General features: G+C 41.5%; 1 protein-coding gene across 1 annotated transcript in view; it reads left to right on the forward strand.

The window, feature by feature from the left end:
• Positions 1-271: 271 nt before the first annotated feature.
• The window catches only part of ALK (ALK receptor tyrosine kinase), a 676,956-nt gene continuing 658,206 nt past the window's right edge, over positions 272-19,021 (forward strand). Inside the window, exon 1 of the mRNA XM_036903608.2 lies at positions 272-1,729. Within this exon, the coding sequence (XP_036759503.2) occupies positions 1,048-1,729 (682 nt within the window). The 5' untranslated portion in view covers positions 272-1,047. The remainder of the gene's footprint in view (positions 1,730-19,021) is intronic.

Genomic DNA, 19,021 nt, shown 5'->3' on the forward strand with positions numbered 1-19,021 from the left:
GGGAGTTGGCGTTCGGGCCCCGCCCCCGCCGCGCCCCGCCCCCTCCTGGCGCGAGCTCGCGGCTCTGCCAGCTGCAAGTGGCGGGCGCCCAGGCAGATGCGATCCAGCGGCTCCGCGGGCGACCGCGGAGATAGCAGCTGGCACATCCAGCCGCCGCTGCCCGCAGGGTCGCGGGGCGCCGAGACACCTTCCGGCCTCCCTCTGGCCAGCCACCCGAAGCCTCAGGGGCTGCCGATGCGTAAGGAGCGGGCAGTAAGATTTCGGGCTCTTCTGCCCTGAATGCCTTCACTCTCCTGCCGCCTCTGGGGCTGCTTTCGTGTCGGAGAACTCCGAGGAGACGAGAAGCGGGAGGAGAGCAAGGAGGCTGGAAACTTGCGCGGCGGCGGCCTGAGCCCTCGCTTCACAGCGCGTGGGCTACATTCAAGCCCAGAAGTTCATCACGCAGGGCAGTCCAGACTTCTCCCTGCGGAGGGTCGCAGGAAGGTGAGCAAAAACGCAGCCTCTCCCCTCCGTTCGCCCCCAGACGAGGAGAGAGGAGCTCAGAGGAGCCGAAAGGAGTGCGGGAGGCGGTTGGGACGGCAGACACCGCTCGGAGCCACCGTTCCCAGCTGGAAAGTTGCGGAGGATTGGAGGCCGCTGGACAGACCACCGCTCAGGCCTCGGGGGCAGGACAGGACGATACCCTAATTGCCACCCCCCTTCAATCTCAGTACTAGTTTCTCTCATTCTGGAGCGCAGCGAGCTACAGACGGGGGCGCGGCGGTCGGCGCAGCTGGCTGGAGGCACAGGGTCTCAGCTGCGGAGCCCAGCGTGCTTCGGGGTCTCTTGACACACCCCTGCTTCCAGCCTCATTTTACTGAGACAGTTGTTTTCCTCCTAGCAGGTGGAGAGGATCGAGTGCACGCACAATCCCCCAGAGATCAGGTGGAGGAGCTGCTCAGGACCAGGCACTGCTGGGAGGCTCTTCCCATCGGGGGGAAAGTGAAGGGCGAGGCTGGATTCCGGAGGGTCAGGAGACTAGTATACGAACAGCCCTTCTCCAACGGGATGGGAGCCGCAGGGCTACTGTGGCTGCTGCTGCCGCTGCTTTCAGCGGCAGCCTCGGTTACGGGGACGGAGACCGGGACCGACCAGCGTGTGGGCTCAGCGGCCATGGGGCCAGCGCTGCAACCCCGGGAACCGCTCAGTTACTCGCGCCTGCAGAGGAAGAGTCTGGCGGTGGACTTTGTAGTGCCCTCGCTCTTCCGCGTCTATGCTCGGGACCTGCTCCTGCAGCCGCCGTCACCCTCGGAGTCGAGAGCTGGCTGGCCGGAGGCGCACGGCTCTCTGGCTCTCGACTGCGCCCCACTGCTTAGGCTGGTGCGGCTACCGCATGGGGTCTCCTGGACAGACGGCGCCGGCTCCGCCGCCCCCGCCCCGGCCCGGACGCTGTCCAGGGTGCTGAAGGGCGGCTCGGTTCGCAAGCTCCGGCGCGCCAAGCAGCTGCTGCTGGAGCTGGGAGAGGAGGCGATCCTTGAGGGCTGCGTTGGGCCCCCAGAGGAGGCGGCCGCGGGGCTGCTCCAATTCAACCTAAGCGAGCTCTTCAGCTGGTGGATTCACCACGGCGAAGGGCGGCTGAGGATCCGCCTGATGCCCGAGAAAAAGGCGTCGGCAGTGGGCAGAGAAGGAAGGCTGTCCGCTGCGATCCGCGCCTCCCAGCCCCGCCTTCTCTTCCAGATCTTCGGGACCGGTGAGCAGCTTCCGCCTGAGCGTGTCAGGATTTGGTGTTTTAGACACATCAGTTTGTAATCATTGTCTACTAATTCCCATTTCCAAAAACCTCAGTCTCTGATTCTTAGTCCTCCTTTCTCCTTCCGCAAACCTCCTCCCTCAGACCGTATTTTCTCCCTGAATACAGTCACTGCCCAAGAGTCTTCCTTCCTCTCCAGCAGCCAAGTTGGGAAAAAAGTTTCCTGTCCTTGGCAGAATGCCTCTTTCTACCGACTTACACAGGGTTCCAGTCAAAATCTTATGTCCTTATAATGCCTGAAATGCCTGTTGCTTCTATGTTCTAAGCTTAGTTCTAGATCTCCAAACTATTGCCCATCTTCCCTTCTCCTGTTCCTCTGCCTGTCTACAGATTGGGGAATGTGTGGTGCACTTTCTCAGAGAATATAGAATTCCTTTCATATTATTGCATCCCACACAGCTGTTCTCTTTAAATGTTTGTTTACCAAGGGATTACGTCTTCATTAATTTATTCTTCCACCCAGCCTCCCTCAACCTCAGTCAGCTGTCCATTCTCAGACTCTTGTTCTTCCTCTTAGATGTCATTGAGAAAGCCCCAGAAGACCTAGAGGACAGGAGGCAAGAGGGAGATGTGAAGAGAGGGAGCAAAGTTGGCAAGATTGTCTTCCTTTGGGGGAGTGCCTGTGAAGTCAGGGAGAGACAATGGTTGTTGGTTTGGTTTTCCTTTCTTCCTGTATTCCCTCCAGTTCTGAGCTTGACGGTCTGCAGCAGCAGCTCTGATGACAGTCTCTCGCAGGCCTGTTTCCCTGCAGATCTCTGCTGGAAACTCCAGAAATGAGGATTCTGTTTGATTTACTCATTTTCTTCCCATATTCACTGAGTTGGAGGTGTGTTTGGAGGCCTTTACTTCTCACTCTTCCCATAGCATCCTTTGACTAGAAATCCAGGCGGTTTTGAATGGATGTTTCTCTTGTAAGATGACTGGGGAAAGACTCGTGAATAAAATATACAATGTAAATGAAGGAGAAAGCACAGAAAAGAAATCATGCCTTTTAAAAGCATACACTAATTCCACTGAGCAAACCTAGAGTCTTTTCTATCATTATCATTGTCAGAAATAAATGAAATTCTTATGCTCTGCTGGTTACTAATGTCTAGTATTAATTGGATGGAAAGCATTGAAAAAAGCCCACTGTAGAGCTACAAGTATCTGCTATGCTTGTTCCAACACACTCACATAATCTTATATACACCCAGTACTCCTGTACAGCAGGGATATTCAGAAGTTGAGGTTCCTCAATAATGCTGCTATGTGGTCCCCAAGGAGAACGGTCTGGATGCATATTTCAGTGTTGGCATTAGTAGCTTTGGCACCTAAAATGACCCCTTTGTGTTCAATGCTGGAAATTATATTAGTCCATAGGATGAGGCAGGGTCTGATGTGTTTAATAGCTTCTGTGAACTGAGATAGGAGACCAATGCTGTTGTCTCACCACAGATACTTTTGTAAAGAATAGCTGTGCTTTAATGTCATGTGGTTTCTGTGGTTTATACATGCAACATTCTCTTTTAATGCCTAATGTTTTGGTAACGGATATAAAAATGACTTCTCTGGGAATGCAGATTTTCTTCCACTTTCACATTTATGAGTATCTCTGGAGCTTTCCCATCACCTCTTGTTAAATGACCACAGGCTCTAGAAGTTTATATCAGCTATTGCCAGTTGTTGGGAACAGACTAGAGGGGTCCTTCCTGTAGCTCTAAACTTGCCTACTATACTTGTCAGGTTTCATGAAGTTATCAGTGGGTATCTCTGAAGAGTCACACTTTTAATGCATTTGAAGAATATACTCCAGTTAAGCCTTAGATAAGGTTGCTGACTGGGGGAGTTCCTTGGAGCAAGGAGTGTGCTCTAAGAGCTGCTCTGCTACTGGCAGTTGGGAAGCACTGTGAGCATCCCTAGTCCTCCCTCAGCAGCACAGTCCATTTGGCAGCTGGATCAACCCTTATGCATCATTTGACACATCTAGCAGTGCTGTTTTAAGCAAGAGCCAGGATTCTGCCTGTTAATGGCTAGAAATTTTGGCCAAGCATTTTTCAGCAGGCTCAGGATCAAATGATTATTGATGGGATCAAATAAGACACTAAGTATAACTGGATGAGCTCCCCATGACCTCCAGAGAGACCAGCAGTTTATTGAAAAGCACTTCGGGCCTTGTGGTGATCGTACTTGGAAGAGGCTGGGCTCTCCTGCTCTGAGACATATGCTGTCTTCAGTTAGGCAGCCAGCCATGTAGAACTAGCCTCTTGCCTTACCACTGCCTCCTCCCCAGCCTCATTCAGATACAGTCTCCACTTCAAACCTCCTTTGGAAGGAGTGGACACACCCTGCTATATCATGTTTCTTATTTAGGGCAACATATATCATTGTGGCTCCATTCATTTTCTTGTATGAAAATTCAAGCTTAGGCATTCACACTTGTTTATTTTGCTGTTTATCATGTTTGAAAAATGGGCTTATTCTTTTTTATATAGGCTGTGATTTATAGAAAAGGCATTAAACTCTTCCATGACATGGAATCTTCAAGTATTTAAAGGGAGAAGAGGCACAATTCAGCTTATTTCTCCCTGCTTCTGCCCAAGGGACTGGTGATCTGGTCTTGAGAGCCACAATCATACTGATGGGGCTATCATGGGAAGTGAAGAGGAGAGGGTGGGTGTTCTGCCACCCCTTTTAGTGAGGGGCCTGCAACAGCCCATTGGTCTAAGAGTAAGCAGGACCATGATGAGGAAAGGAGTTTCTTCAGTCTGAGCAGGTCTATGACTGGGGATATAGTAAAAATGGAAAAGCACCCAGTTAGAACAAAGCAAATGTTCTTCATATTGCTTGTGGTTTGTGCTGTCTGAAAGGATGAAAGGATGTCTGAAAAGTCTTATAATGCATGACATGCTAATGTTTTTTCTTTGTGGGCTGGTTTAAATTCATAAATGGGATCAGTGTTTCCAAGTCCAAGGCAGGTTCCCAGAGCACCCATTTGAGAAGTAGAGGTAGAGAGGGAGTTGCTGGGACTGTATGAATGGTGGTGTACCATCTGGAGGAAGCCCAAATCTAGAGGAGATATCTGCTTGGAAGCTACCCCATTGCTCAAGCTCCACTTTGGAACCTGTTTTGTAGATGTTTTGATATCTTACTTCTGCCACTCCCCAGACAGAGGCCTAGAGGATGATGTCCTGTGGGATAGGAGGGCTGTTTCCCTGTAAGCGTCCCCCTTACCACTCCAGGAAAAAATATTTAACAGTGGACTTCACATGTACTGTGGAGAGGCCTGAGAAATTTAGAGTAGATATATGCAGTGCAATACACATGACTCTTGACCTCACTTATCTGTCCATCCCTTCCCATTTTACTTTTGAAGAGGGCAAAGAGAGAAAAGGAAGATAGATGGGAAATTGGAGCTCCCAGAAGGGTTGTCAGTTATTGGAGGTGAGTTGGGAGAGTTGGAACTAGTCCAGAGAAGAGCAGAGAGCTGATTTAAGAGTTGAAGGGATGGATTTATGATGAAAGATGAAAAGAATTAAATATATATGGCTGGGCTAAGTGGCAATGAAGGGAAAGCCATGGTAACAATCTACAAATCTCTGAAGAGGGAGAGTGACAGTGAAGGGGAGGAATTATTTAGTGTGGTCCATAGAAGTAATAAGATGAGACTTGCAGAAGGAAACTTCAGGTTGGATATCAGGGAAACCTTATTTTCTGAAATTGATATTCCTTTGACTATGGAATAGAATTCCAAGGATCAAAAAGTAAGGGGAGATGTAGGTCAGACAAGCCAAAGCATTAATAATTAATCAGTTCTGTATTTGCAAATGTTGAGAACCACAACAGGCAGGAGAACTGAGATGGGGAACAGCAGCAGGAGTCAGGAGCTTTTGTGATCTAACTAGTGAGAGACTTTGGGTATTAGTGTTACCAGGGGAAAAAGAAAAGAATTGCCTATGTATCTTAGAAGTTGGTGGGATGCTTACAAGAAGATTGCTAGTGAGAAAAATATTTTGAAATTACTGGCTTTATTCTTCTGTGACCCCAGGTGAAATACAGAGCATTTCTCTGGAGTGTTATCTGTACACCCAGCATGGGGAGGCACACACACACAGAGCATTTATGCATCTAAGACATATCTATAGGTGTGTGTATCATCAAGTCATTGGCAGGGCAGAAGGTACCTAGGTCCTGAGAAGATGAGATCAGCTCCAGGTTTGGCAGGCTCCTACTGGCTACCTGAAAATGCTTTGGCATTGCTGAAAATATATATGGCTATTTGAAAGATGAAGTTCTTTTAAATCCTGCTGATCCTTTCACAAATTTACAAAAGGAAAAGAAGGAAAACCCATGAGAGATTTGTGCATGGGGTGTGGGAGGAGAGTATTAGCATTAAAAAATGAATGCTTTTATAAGGAAGTGAGTCTGCTGAAGGCCAGGATTGCCTGGTCTGTGGGTGAGTGAAGAGTGGGAGAGTGTTGGCAGCAGAAGTCACAGCCCCCTGCTACTCTGAGGATTACTGCCTGCTAACCTCACTCCATGGGCATTTTTATAGCCTAACTTGTAAAGGACATTTTACTTTTCTTTATGACCATTATTAACATCCTGCTACAGTTGTATGGGACTTTATAATTAACAGAGCACTTACATACTTATTATTTTTACCAATCATACAGTAGACAGGGCAAGTATTTCATTTTATAAATGGAGTAACTGGAATCCAGATATTTGATAATACTTTTTCAAGGTCATACAGGTAGAAAGTGGTAGACCTGGAAACTTCCATTTACATATTGAGAGGTTATGAGATGCTAGATGCTGTGTTAGACACTGACTAGGAGCACAGATCTCCTTGCCTTCAAATCCAGGCTCTTTCCACTCAGAGAATTAGCTCAAGGTGAAGATTATAAAAACAAAGACATGTCAATATTATCCTTGTAAGAAGGCCATATAACAGATATTTGGTGGTCAATATCCATGACTTGGAAGAGTTCCTTAAAATTTTTGAGGCTCAGTTTCATCATTTGAAAAGTGGGGATACTAATCATTCCTATTGAAGCTATTGTAATGGAGATTAGTAGGTGGTATGTGTAAATCTTTAACCCAATGCCTGACACATAATAAAAAGGAACCATGTAGTTTATCATAGCAGCAGCAGCAACACCCTGGTATCTGGTTGTGCAGGTTGTGTGCTCTACAATTCCAGGAGTTGCCTATACATTTTGGTCTGTTCTGATGGTGCCATCTGGAGTTGTGCCACCCCTACGTGTGGCCATAAGTGGTGATAGTTTGGCAGCAGCAGTTGTAATACTGTGGATCTCTCATGCAACTGACTTCTAATTCCTAAGACATGAGAGCTGAGATCCAGTGGAAAAGGGGAGCATGATCAGGTGGTGGTTTCTGTTGTCTCACCATGGAAGGCCTGTTTTTCCCAGAAATGTAGCCAGAATGAGGATTGAGGTGTGGTATTTACTTCAGTTTAATCAACTGGTATCCACTTGTTGATTTTTTGACCTTGAATTCAGTCTAAGAATCAAACAGCATATTCACAATCTTAATTATTTTTTCTTCTACAGAAAGAGAGCAAACCTTAACTTCATGAAATTATGAAATCTAGTCCTGAGAAAGAACAAGACAGAGGCATTGCAGAAGAATAGTTTCCTGGTGGATCTTCCCTAATGGGGAGTGATCCGTGCAGTCCAAGCCCCTCCATGCCTGGAGAGATACAGGGTCATTGCCCTCTGGTAACTCCTTTGTTGTAATTAGCTGGAGTTGTGCCTTTTTCTTACATTTCTACCCTCACCATTCATTGTCAAGGGAACAGCAGGAGACAGATGGAAAGTACAGCTGGTTAATGGACATGAACCCATTAGGAGCAGTTAAAATCTTTGAGATTCCATGAAGACACATAGCCCAGGGACTTGAGTGGGAAACTACCTCAGGAAAGTGCCTCAACCTAAAAGAGGCTGTTAAGCATCTACACAGCATTTTATAGGTGGTGTTTTTATGAGACATAGCTGAACCATTGCTTCTCAAAGATGCATATGAGCATCATCTTTGATAAAGAACAGGATGTATTGGTGAGAATGGTTATAGGTCCAGAGGTCACATGGAGAGAGCCACAGATAAAGCTACCACGGAGTCTGTGGATGTCTTCTTCTTTTGAGTTACTGTGTTATCCTCTTGTCTAGAATGTAGCCGGTGTTTCTTAACCCAGTTGTGACTGGACTCTTTCGCACAGGTCAGTGTGTGAGGAAGGAGCGGCTAAAAGAGTGTGTTAACCTGGTGGTGAGGTAGTATGTGACAGGGAAGCACCCCAGTACCTTTTTTGATGAGCCAGGTTTCTCAGAACAACTTTTTTTTTTCTTTAGTAAATCTTGTGATGAGTTTTCCAACTGGTCTGCTCTGAGCTTGAGTCCTTTCCCAGGGAAATCATGCAAGATTCACTTGACAGATGTAGGCATCCCAGTAAGTGGGCAAGAGGAGAGCCCCCTTGGGGCAGATCTACCCAGCCACTTGACTTAATGTAGAGTCTTTGTTCCTTAAACCTAAGCTTTGTAGCTGAGTAACAACAGGTGCATGAGAGAGGTAGGCAGTCAGAATTCCCTGGAGTACAGAAAAGGCTACAGGGAAGGTATGAAAAAAATATGAAAAGAAAATAAAGGAAATTTAAGCAAGTTTAAAGGAAATCAGGCAACTAGCTGAAGAAAATCTGAAGGAAAGTTTAAGCCATTGACTGTGTTTTTCTTTTCCTCTTATTTATCTGTTACTCAGTTTGCACTAGCATACGGTTCATGAAGGCGGGCATGGGCAAGTCTCCGTCATAGATCCTCTCCTCCTTCTCAGTCCTGATAATTAAAGTAAATGTTCTGTGATGGAGAAAACACTACAACACTAGATTAGGAGTTAGAAGATTTAGATTCTATTATGATATTGGCCTTTTATTAGTCTTTTAAAGGTCCTTTTAAATCTTGTGCAACTCTCATAAACTTGAGCTTCTGGGTCTTTGTTCCTAAAGGAAGTATGAATAAAATGAGAGTTCCTGTGGCCAGGATTCTCACCTGACTGTGGTCCACTAGCTCACTGCACACCTGTGGGCAATACATGGCTGTTGACTCCATATAAAGAGCTCCACCCAGTGCTCTAGGCGTGACACGGTGGCACGGTTGCAAGGCTGCAGGAGAGCAGAGCAGAGGCTGGAGTGGTGGCAGCACTGAGGACAGAGGTCCAGAGGATGGCTGTGCAGGCAGAGGGGCCCAGAGGCAGAGACTGGCTTGCTGCATGCAGACTCGCTCTGAGTGAATGGGATTCTAGTGATTGACCTGCCGCCTGGAAGTAAAGTTGGGTATAACCCTTTCACCCCAAGAACGTTTTGCTGTCAATTTCTTTGGTCACATTGAATCCATAGTGAACTTGCCTGGGGCTGAAACCCACTGGCAAGACAGAAAGTAATACAAAACATGTCTTGACTACATTATGAGCATTGTATGAAGTAATCTGTGTGGAAGGTTCCAGTCTGGATTATTCAGAAATAAACATATAAAGCAGTAGAAAAATGAATGTATGCGATCATAAGAAGTGCTGAGATTATGCTTCACCCATTCATGATTTCAACTAACCTTTAGCATTAATAGCAGCACTGCAAGGTCCCAGACTTTGAGGCATGTCTTGTGGTTCAGTTACAGTTGAGCAACCCAGCAAAGGGTTTATGTGGCTTCTAAGTTTCCTCAAAATGAGTTTCTTCATTGGAGTCATTGTGCCCTACTTCAGACTTTTCTGGAAATGAATCTCTGGCAGTGGGACATAGGAATTTATATTTTAACATCAGAAAATGATTTTTTAATATTGGGGACGCACTCATCTTGTATACAGCTTGGTGGCAATCACATATGCCACATAATCACTACCTGGCTAGATACAGAACACTACTGGCATCCCAGAAATTTCCCTCCTGTCCTTTTCCAGTCTGTATCCACACTCCACCCAAGGTAACCATCCTTCTGATTTTCATGTCATCAATTAGTTCTGCCTGTTTTTGAGCTTCATGTAGATGGACACATCATATGTACTCTTGTGTCTGGCTTCTTTTACTCTACGTGATTTCTGTGGGATTTGTCAATGTTGTGTATACTGGCATTCTTTCTTCTTTTTAATTACTGTGTTGTATTCCCTTATATGAATATAACACCATTTATTTATCCATTTTCCTGCCAAGGACTTGCATATGTGGGAAATCAAAAGTAAAAGAGACTATTCTAAATAATGGGTAGAATAAGTCATAGATCTGGGGTTGAAGCCCTGCTGTACCATTTATTGGCCCAAGGCTGTTTATTTTCTTCTCTTTGAACTTCGATTTTGTTATTTGTAGAGTGAGAAAATAATACCCATCTCCCAGGGTTATTGTGAGAATTAAATGGGATATGGCATAGGTAGTAGGCCCTAACACAGTTGGTATTCAACAAGTGTTAGTCTTTTTTTCTCAGTTCTTGATTATATTTTTTCCCTTGGTGGCCCAAATGGATCCTTCAAAAACTTCCTGAAGGAGGGAATGAGAGCCTTTTTACTGTGAGGTCATTAGCTCACAGAAGGAAAAGTAACAACCACATTGTTACATATAATATTTTTTATAAATAATTTTATTTATAGGTAAATATAATAATTTAAATAAAACATATTTTTTTACACTCAATTTTAAAATTAACTAAGAAGATAACTATTCAATAAATTAAAAAACTCTAGTCTTACATTCAGATCAATTGAAGAAGAGAGAAAAAATGTAGATGGGACAGAAAAACATGAACAGAAACACAATCACATTTAAGAAAGAGACAAAAATGACTGAGAATGACAGAGATACAAATGGAGAAATAGGAATGTATAATAGAAGGCAACCCAGGGAATTAGAAGGCAGGAATTATCTCCTGGACACTGAGGTGCATAGATACAGAAAAAGATGCTTGAAAGAGTAACAGAAAGAGAATCAGGTTGGGGGTAGGGAGGGAGGGAGAGGTAGGGAAGTAGGACGGAGGGAACACTTGGATAATTTTTGGTCTGGAAGGATTCTGACCCAGTGTAAAAATCTACACTGAATCTGTGACCAACATTATGTGATAGTCACTTCAATTTTATTGAAGTATAATTCACATTCAATAAAATACACCTATTTTAAGTGTAGAGTTTGATTTGTTTGATAAATGTGAACACCTGTGAAACCACCACCCTAATTAGGAAATGGAACACTTCTGCCAACCCCCAAACGGTCCTTTTTGACCTTTTGCAATGAACCCCTTACCCTTCCGGCTCTAGATAACTTCTGTCAGGCAAACATGATGACTACTACACTACAGAAACTGCTCTAAACAACTTCTGATTTGATTTCTATCACAATAGATTAGTTTTGTTGTCTGTTCTGGAGGTTCATATAAATGGAATCATACAGTATATTCTCTTTTGTGTCTGGCTTCTTTCACTTACAGTACTGCTTTTATAATTTATTTGTGTTGTTATATGTATTAGTTTGTTTCTTTTTATTGCTGTATAGTATTCCATTGTATGAATATACAACAGTTTTTAAAAAATCCATTCATATTTTGATGGACATTTAGGTTGTTTCTAGTTGGGGCTATCATGAATAAAGCTGTTAAGAATATTTTGTGTACATATCATTTTGTGGACATATGTGGTCAGTTCTCTTAAACCCATGATAGAATTGCTAGCTAAGGTGTGGTGTTATCGTGTGATTTTATTTTACATTTCTTTGTTCTGGTTATCTACTACTGCATAAGAAATCAGTCCAAAAGTTAGTGGCTCTGATTTCCCTCTTTGAGAGGCTTTAGGGTGTGGGTAATGCTGGGCTCGTAAAGAGAGTTGGGAATTGTTCTCTCTTCTATTTTTCCTGGAAGGAAATTATAATTTTTTTTCTTTCTTGAATTTTTGTTTAGTAGGATTTGCCACTGAAGCCACCTTGGCCTTTGGTATAGTTTTTGTTGGGAAGTTTAAAATTACTAATTTGATTTATTTAATAATATTTAAAGGATAATTATCTATTTCTTTTTAAGTAAACTTTAGGAATTTGTAACCTTTAAGAAATTTCATTAATTACTTTAAATGTAACTTCATCCATGTTGTTGAATTAAGCAGGTTAAGTTGTTCATGATATTCCTTTATTAATTTTTGTGCTTAGGGTTAGTAGTGATGGCCCTTCTTTCATACTTGATATTGGTAATTAACACTGTCTCTCTTTTCTCTGTGGTCAATCTGGCTAGAGGTTTACCAATTTTATTGATTTTTTTCCCCCAAAACTCAACTTTTTGTGATACTCTAGTATTTTTCTTATTTCAATTTCATTGATTTCTGGTCTAATTTTCTTAACTTTCCTTCATTTTATTTGCATTGAGTTTGATTTGCTCTTATTTCTAGTTTAAGGAGAACACTTAGATTATTGCTTTGAAACCTACCTTCTTGTTCTGTTATAGGCATGTAATGCAAAAATGCCCTCTAACAACTGCTTTAGCTGCATTGTAGGACATTGTGTTGTAATGAAATTTCATTTACATTCAATTAAAAATATTTTCTAATTTTCCATTTGGCTTTCTCTTTGACCTATGGTTATTTCTGTGTGTTTTATTTCCAGATACTTGGGGATTTTCCAGATACTTTTCTCCTACTGATTTCCAGTTTAATTTTGATACAGTATTAGAGTATACTTGATTGGATTTCATTTATTTAAAACTTGTTAAGGTTTGTTTTATGGCCCAGAATATGGTCTGTCTTGCTGAATGTTCCATGTACGCTTGAAAAGAACATGTTTTCTGCTGTTGCTGGGTGGAGTATTCATCAATGCCAATTAGGTTAATTTACTTAATAGTGTTGTTCAGGCCTTTTGTGTCCTTACTGATCTTCCATATATGTGTATTTTCCATATTACTATGTATTACCAAACAGGGAGTGCTAAGGTCTCCAAGTTTTTGTTGTGTTGATTTCTCCTTTCAATTCTATCATTTTTCTTTGCTTCAGATATTTTGAAATTTTTTAATTAGATGCCTATATATTTAAGATTGACTCATTTCTTGATGGTTTGATTCTTTTATTATTATGTAATATCTCTTTTTATCCCTGTGATATTCCTATATTTAAGTTTATTTTGATTGATATTAATATAGCCACTGCAAGTTTATTTTGATTAGTGTTTATTTGGTATATCTGTTCCATCCCTTAACTTTTAATCTATGTATTTATATTTAAAGTGAGTTTCCTTGTAGAAAGTATATAATTGGATTATTTTATACTTGTATATTGTATTACTATTTGTATCACTATTTTAGTGGTTGCTCTTGGAATTACATAAATATTTGTATGATATATATGTAGATTTTCAGTATACTTTGAGTTGACATTTTACTATTCAAGTTAAATAGAGAAGCTTAAAACCATATAGGTCCCTTTACCCTCCCATTTTATGCTATAGTTGTCATATGTGTTATATCTATATAATTAAAAACCCTACTAGACAGCTGATATATATATATATATATATACACACATACACACACACACACACGTAACTCTTGTACATATTTCAAATAACTTAAGAGGAGAAAAACAGTCCTTTATATTTAACTATATACCATTTTCTTGCTCTTCCTTCTTTTCTGAAGTTCTAATTTCCTTATTTTAACTTTTCCCTTCAACTTAAAGAACATCCTTTTACATTTCTTTTAGTTCAGGCTTACTGGCATCAAATTCTCTTAGTTTTCCTTTATCTAAGAATGTCCTTATTTCACCTTTTTTCTGAAGTATGTTTTGATTGGCCACAGAATTCTGGGTTGACAGTTCTGTTCTTTTCTCACTTTAATAATACTGTTATTTGTACTTTCTGATGAGTCTTCTGCCATTAAATAGTCTTCCCTGTGTGTAGCTGTTTTTAAGAGTTTTTCTTTGTCTTTCATCTTCAGAAGTTTATGATGAGCCTGTGCAGATTTTATTTGACTTTATCTTGTTTGCAGGCTGTTGAGATTTTTGAATCTGTAAGTTTGTGTCTTTCATGAAATTTGGGGAGTTTTCAGCCATTATTTCCTCACTTTTTTCTGCACCAATATCTTTCTCCCCTCCTGTAGGACTCCAATTACACATTTGTCAGACCTTTTGATGTTGTCTCACATGCTCTGCTATTTCTTTTTTCAAGTTTTTCCTTTCTTTTCTGCAGATTGGACAATTCTATGATCTATACTCAAGTTTATCGACTCTTTCCTCTGTTTCCATTTTGCTATACTTAAAAATTTTAGATATTGTTTTTTTCAGTTCAAATTCCCTGTCTTTTAGAATAACTTCTATTTAGCCTACTTAGAACCACATTTCCATCCATTTTCCAGAATGTTTACTTTATCTCATGGAGCACAGTTATAATAGATGGCTTCTTTAAAGTCTTTGTCTGATAATTCCAACATCTGGATCATCTTGTTACTAGCATTTGTTGATTATCTTTTCCCTTAAGAAATGGTTTTTCTTTTTTTTTTTTTTTAGTACATTGAGTAGTCTTTGGTTGTATACTGAAAGTTTTGAACATTTTGTTGTCTGAGACATGGGTATGGTTTAAACCTTAGTTGTTGTTTTTTTTTTCTTAAAGGCATTGTTAAGCTGTTTTGGGTCTGTCCACACATGTGCTGCTCAGAGATGAGCTGGGACTCTGAGCCAATTTTTTCACAGAATTAGCATATTTCCTTCTCCAGCCCTCTCCTCTTTAAGATTGTCTATAAACTGAGAGTTTTACCTACCTGTACCACATCTGCACAGTTCCTCCAACAAAAGTTGCCATTGGGCAAAACAGAGAGACAACAAAGAGAAACAAAGCAGGGATTCAGTACACACTCTTGAGCCTGATGGATCCCTTTTCCCAGTCCTCTGTCCTGAAAGACGTGATTTTTAATAAGGTTTCTATTAGAGTTTTGGCAGCTGACTTTGCCAGCCATGCTGACTCTGCTGAGGGCTCACTATCATGAGATAAAAGACAAAGGAGAAGAAAAAATGAAGAAACAGAGATTTCCCTCCATGTTATAGCTCTGACCTTTTGATCAGAAGGAAAGGATTTTAATGGGCATTTCAGCAGTTCATGAATCACCACCACCACTTTGCCAGGTGCCCACGTTTGGCTCACATGTGTAAGAGAGAAAGAAGTAGAAATGGAACGCTCACCCCCATGTGGATTACCTTTCCAGGTTTTTACTCTCTATATTCCTTTTATTTACTTTTCAGTGTTCCTTAATAGTTGTTCTTTTGTATTTTGTCCAGAGTGTTTAGTTATAAGCAGCAGGGTAAATAGGATTTAGTGGGCTTACTCCATCTTGCTGCACTAGAAGTCCCTTGTTCTTTATTGAATCAGAATTTCATTCAACAATATTTTTCCTTCATCCTTTAATATTTAATGTTGTGCCATTCATCTGTATTTAAATTCTTTCAAATTTTATTTATGGAAAGTATCTGTTTTACTGAAGATTTTCACCAGATAACTTTTTGATTGATAGCATTCTAGTGATGTTCCATTGTTTGCACTGTTTCTGATCAGAAGTCAGATATTTCTTTATGTATGTTTCCCCTTATATCTCCCTCAACCCTCTTTCCCCAGTTTCTTTGTATTTTCTTACTTGGCATTTACTGGGAGGCTCTTTGTTCTGTAGGTTTATATTCTTCATCACATTTGGAAATTTTTCAAATATTTTTTCTGCTAATTACAATTATGTTATAGTATTTAATGTGTTCTCACATTTTACTAAGGGTCTATTCATTTTTTTCCAGTCTGGATAGTTTTATTGCTCATCTTGAAGTTCACTGGTTTCTTCTGCAGTGTCTAATCTGCTGATAAAACAGCTCATTTAATACATTTTCAGTTTTTCAGCTCTAGAATTTCTACTTCTATTTTTATTTCTGTATGTATGTTTTCCTTTAAGTTCTTGAACATATTTATAATAGCTCTTTTAAAGTTCTTTCTGAGGCATTCTGACAACAAAGGACAGCCAGTAGAGCCAAACTGTCTGGATTCAGATCTCATCTGCAATGATTAGAACCTGGGTTGATCATAGACAAGTTACTTAAACTTTCTGTGCTTTAGTTTTCTCACAATGGCCCAAAGATATTACCTCCCTCAGAAGACTATTGTCAGAATAAGTGAGATAATACATAATGCTCAGTACATAATGCTCTTAGAACAACAGTACCTTGTACATAAGGACTTAATAAACATTGACTTTTATAAAAATATTTTTGAAGTTTCTTTCTGCTTATTAAATGATTTCTGTCATTTCTCTGTTTCTATTCATCAGTTTTTCTCTTGGTTGAAGGTCACCTTTTCCTCCTTTTTTAATACCTAGCAATTTTTTAAAATTTCATGTTGAACATTACAAATACTACATTGTTGAGTGTGTGGATTTTGTCTTCATTTCAAGACTGTTGAATTTTGTTTGCCAGGTACTTAATTTACTTGCTTACCAATTTGATACTTAAAAGGATTATTGTCAAGCCTTGTTAAAGGGAGTTTACAGGAAACTTTATTCCACGGTTAGTTTAGGCCTGCTCTTAAGTTTTGGTCTTTCTGGTGTCTCCAAATACCAAATCTCTCAAGTATTCAGTGAGGTTTTCATTATCAAGCACTTCACTCTGATTATTAAGTACTTAAACATTTCCCAACTCTGTGAGCTTCAGAAGTTGTTCAGCTTGCAGTTCCTTGCTAGGTGTGCTTTTTTTATTAGCTGTTCCTTGCCCAGTCTTGTGGAGTGTCATCCTGTGGGCACACAACTTAATATTTAGAAAGGCCCTCAAGGGAACCCTTCTGCTCTTCCATGGAGAGTTTCTCTCTCTCTCTCTCTTTACCTTACCCTCCTTCTCTGGTTTTATCCCTGGAAATCTGAGCTGCTGCAGCCTTCCCACACTCCACGGTCTGTTACCTCAGCCCAGGGAAAGCACTCTATTTGTCCCTCCTTCTCATGTCAGCGTGTGGTAAATACCTCCAGATAGAAAATCAGGACAGTGTTAGGGCCTACCCACATTTATTTTCCCTCTCTCAAGGACTATAGTCCTGTGGTACTGATTATCCAATAAAAGTGGGTATTTTTTCATATATTTTGAACAATTTTATGACTGTTTATTATAGAAGGGCTAGTCCAGTTCTCATTACTCCATCATGGCTGGGAACCTGTGCAATGAACTTTGAGATCACAGTCATAATGATCTATCTCCAGATGTACTATATAGATTTGTATGAGAGGTTCTCAGCAAACAGAAATTAAACAAGGGAGTCCTTTTATGAGATTTATCTATAAGGTTGGACTTTTGCCTGAGGAAATGCTTATTTATTGGTTCTGTTTTTTTTACTGAGCACTTACCAAGTTGAATGAAGTACAATCTCTTTCTCCCAGGAGGAATTCACAAACTGGCTGCACAGAGAAGGCAGATGAGGCATACTAATAAACACCTCCAGTGAAAGGCAGCACTTGAAGGCTGAAGAAATGATGCAGGTGGTTACAGTGGCTCGGTGGAGGCTTGGGAGAGGTCAGATCCTACAGGGGTGAATAGTGATAGTTTTGTTCTGTACCTTCAGATCTCAAAAACCATTCCCTTCAGGGCTGATGAGCTCCACTTGTTCAGTGCATAGTGGAAGGGGCGAAGTTCCTCCAAGGCAGGAAATCAGAGCTCTGGAATTCTAGAAAGAATAAGCTGACGGCCTTTTGGTAGAGAGTCAGGTCAAAGGACATCGACTGAGAATGTTGGTTTTATTTTTGGGTTGTTGTAGAAGTGAGTTAGAAAAAACTTCCGGGAGGTGATTTGAGAATAAGGTCTTGGAGGGAATACAGAATTAGACTTGGAGAAGAAAAGAGGAAGTACTTTCCCAGTTGGAGCAGTGGCCAAAACATAATGCCCATAGGAGGGACAGTTATTGGTAAGGGAGAAATAGAGAGAAAGAGAGACTATGTGTGTGTGTGTGTGTGTGTGTAAGAGAAAGTAGGACTAGCCAGAGCAGAGAGGTCTAAGGAGTATGGGGGTTGGGAGGTTGCGTGCTGAGTCAGGTACTCTGAGTTAGAGGTAGGGCTGGCTTCCTGAGTCAGGAATTAACATTTGTTGCCGAAGAGATCAGAAAGTATTGAGTTCTTAGGTATGGGAGATGCATGTTGACTGCACATTCTTTAGTTGATAAACTTCAGTTAAATGTAATTTGGTCATGGGTCTCAGGCTTGAACCTTAGAAAACGCTAGTAGTTGAATTGGAGTCTTGAGAAGCTGTTGCACTGACTCAGGAGTGAAGGGCTCAGGGGTGGACTAAGAGACCACCAGATATAGGGGGAACAAAGAGGAAGGAGCCAAAGGTCTCAGGTTTTAGCCTGGGGATCCCGAAGACTGGCGATATTACTGATAAAGAAGACAGTTGGAAGAGGATCTGGTTTGAGGGGAGAGTGGCTGACATGGTAACAGTTGTACCGGGCATCCATCTGAAAGGCAGGTTATCTGGTATGCACATGAAGATAAGGGGTGGAAGCAGGAGCAGGTGAGAGGTCCAGGAGGAAGACATAGATGCGGGAGTTACTTATATAGACTTGGCAGTTTAATTCTTGCGAGCAGATGTGTTTCCTTGAAGAAGGAGAAAGGGAGGAAAGTCACACCTTGGATTTAGAAAAGTTCATTAACAGTGGAATGGATTCAGTGATGTCACCAGAAAGAACTTGCTTACAAGAACAAAGAGAGTCCACTGGATTGTGTGGTGCCATGGAAGCTAAAGGAGACAGATATTCAGAGATGGAGGGGAAGACCATTGTGTTTGACCCGGAGCCTTCTGGAGACCAGGCATAGGCAGAAGGAAGTTTAAAGGGAGTGCAGAAGAAACCAAAGCAATATGTGCTTATGTAGTCATTCAATCTGTAAAAGGAAGTAGAGAAGAGAAAGAATGAAATGTCAGTGTTATTTAAAGGGTTCAGCAGAATGAAGGAAAGACGTGTTAAGGACAGATGAAACTTCTGAATGTCAATAATAAGGGAAAAAGCTAAGGGGAAAGGAGGTTTCAGGTATCAGAAAGGGAGGGGATAATTGTGTGACAAGACCACTCAATCTAGGCACTGCAGGTTCTTCTACAGGCCTTAGATGCATTGCATCCAGGCCCCTGTTTGCTTCTGCAGTCTCTTCTTAAAATTGAGTTCCTGCCATCTCAACTTTTTAAATATTTCTGGGAGATGAGGATTGAAACTTTATTAGGCTGCCCTGAGCTTTCTGGACA

Source organism: Manis pentadactyla, chromosome 2 (assembly GCF_030020395.1).
Source record: "Manis pentadactyla isolate mManPen7 chromosome 2, mManPen7.hap1, whole genome shotgun sequence".
NCBI classification, from domain to species: Eukaryota; Metazoa; Chordata; class Mammalia; order Pholidota; family Manidae; genus Manis; species Manis pentadactyla.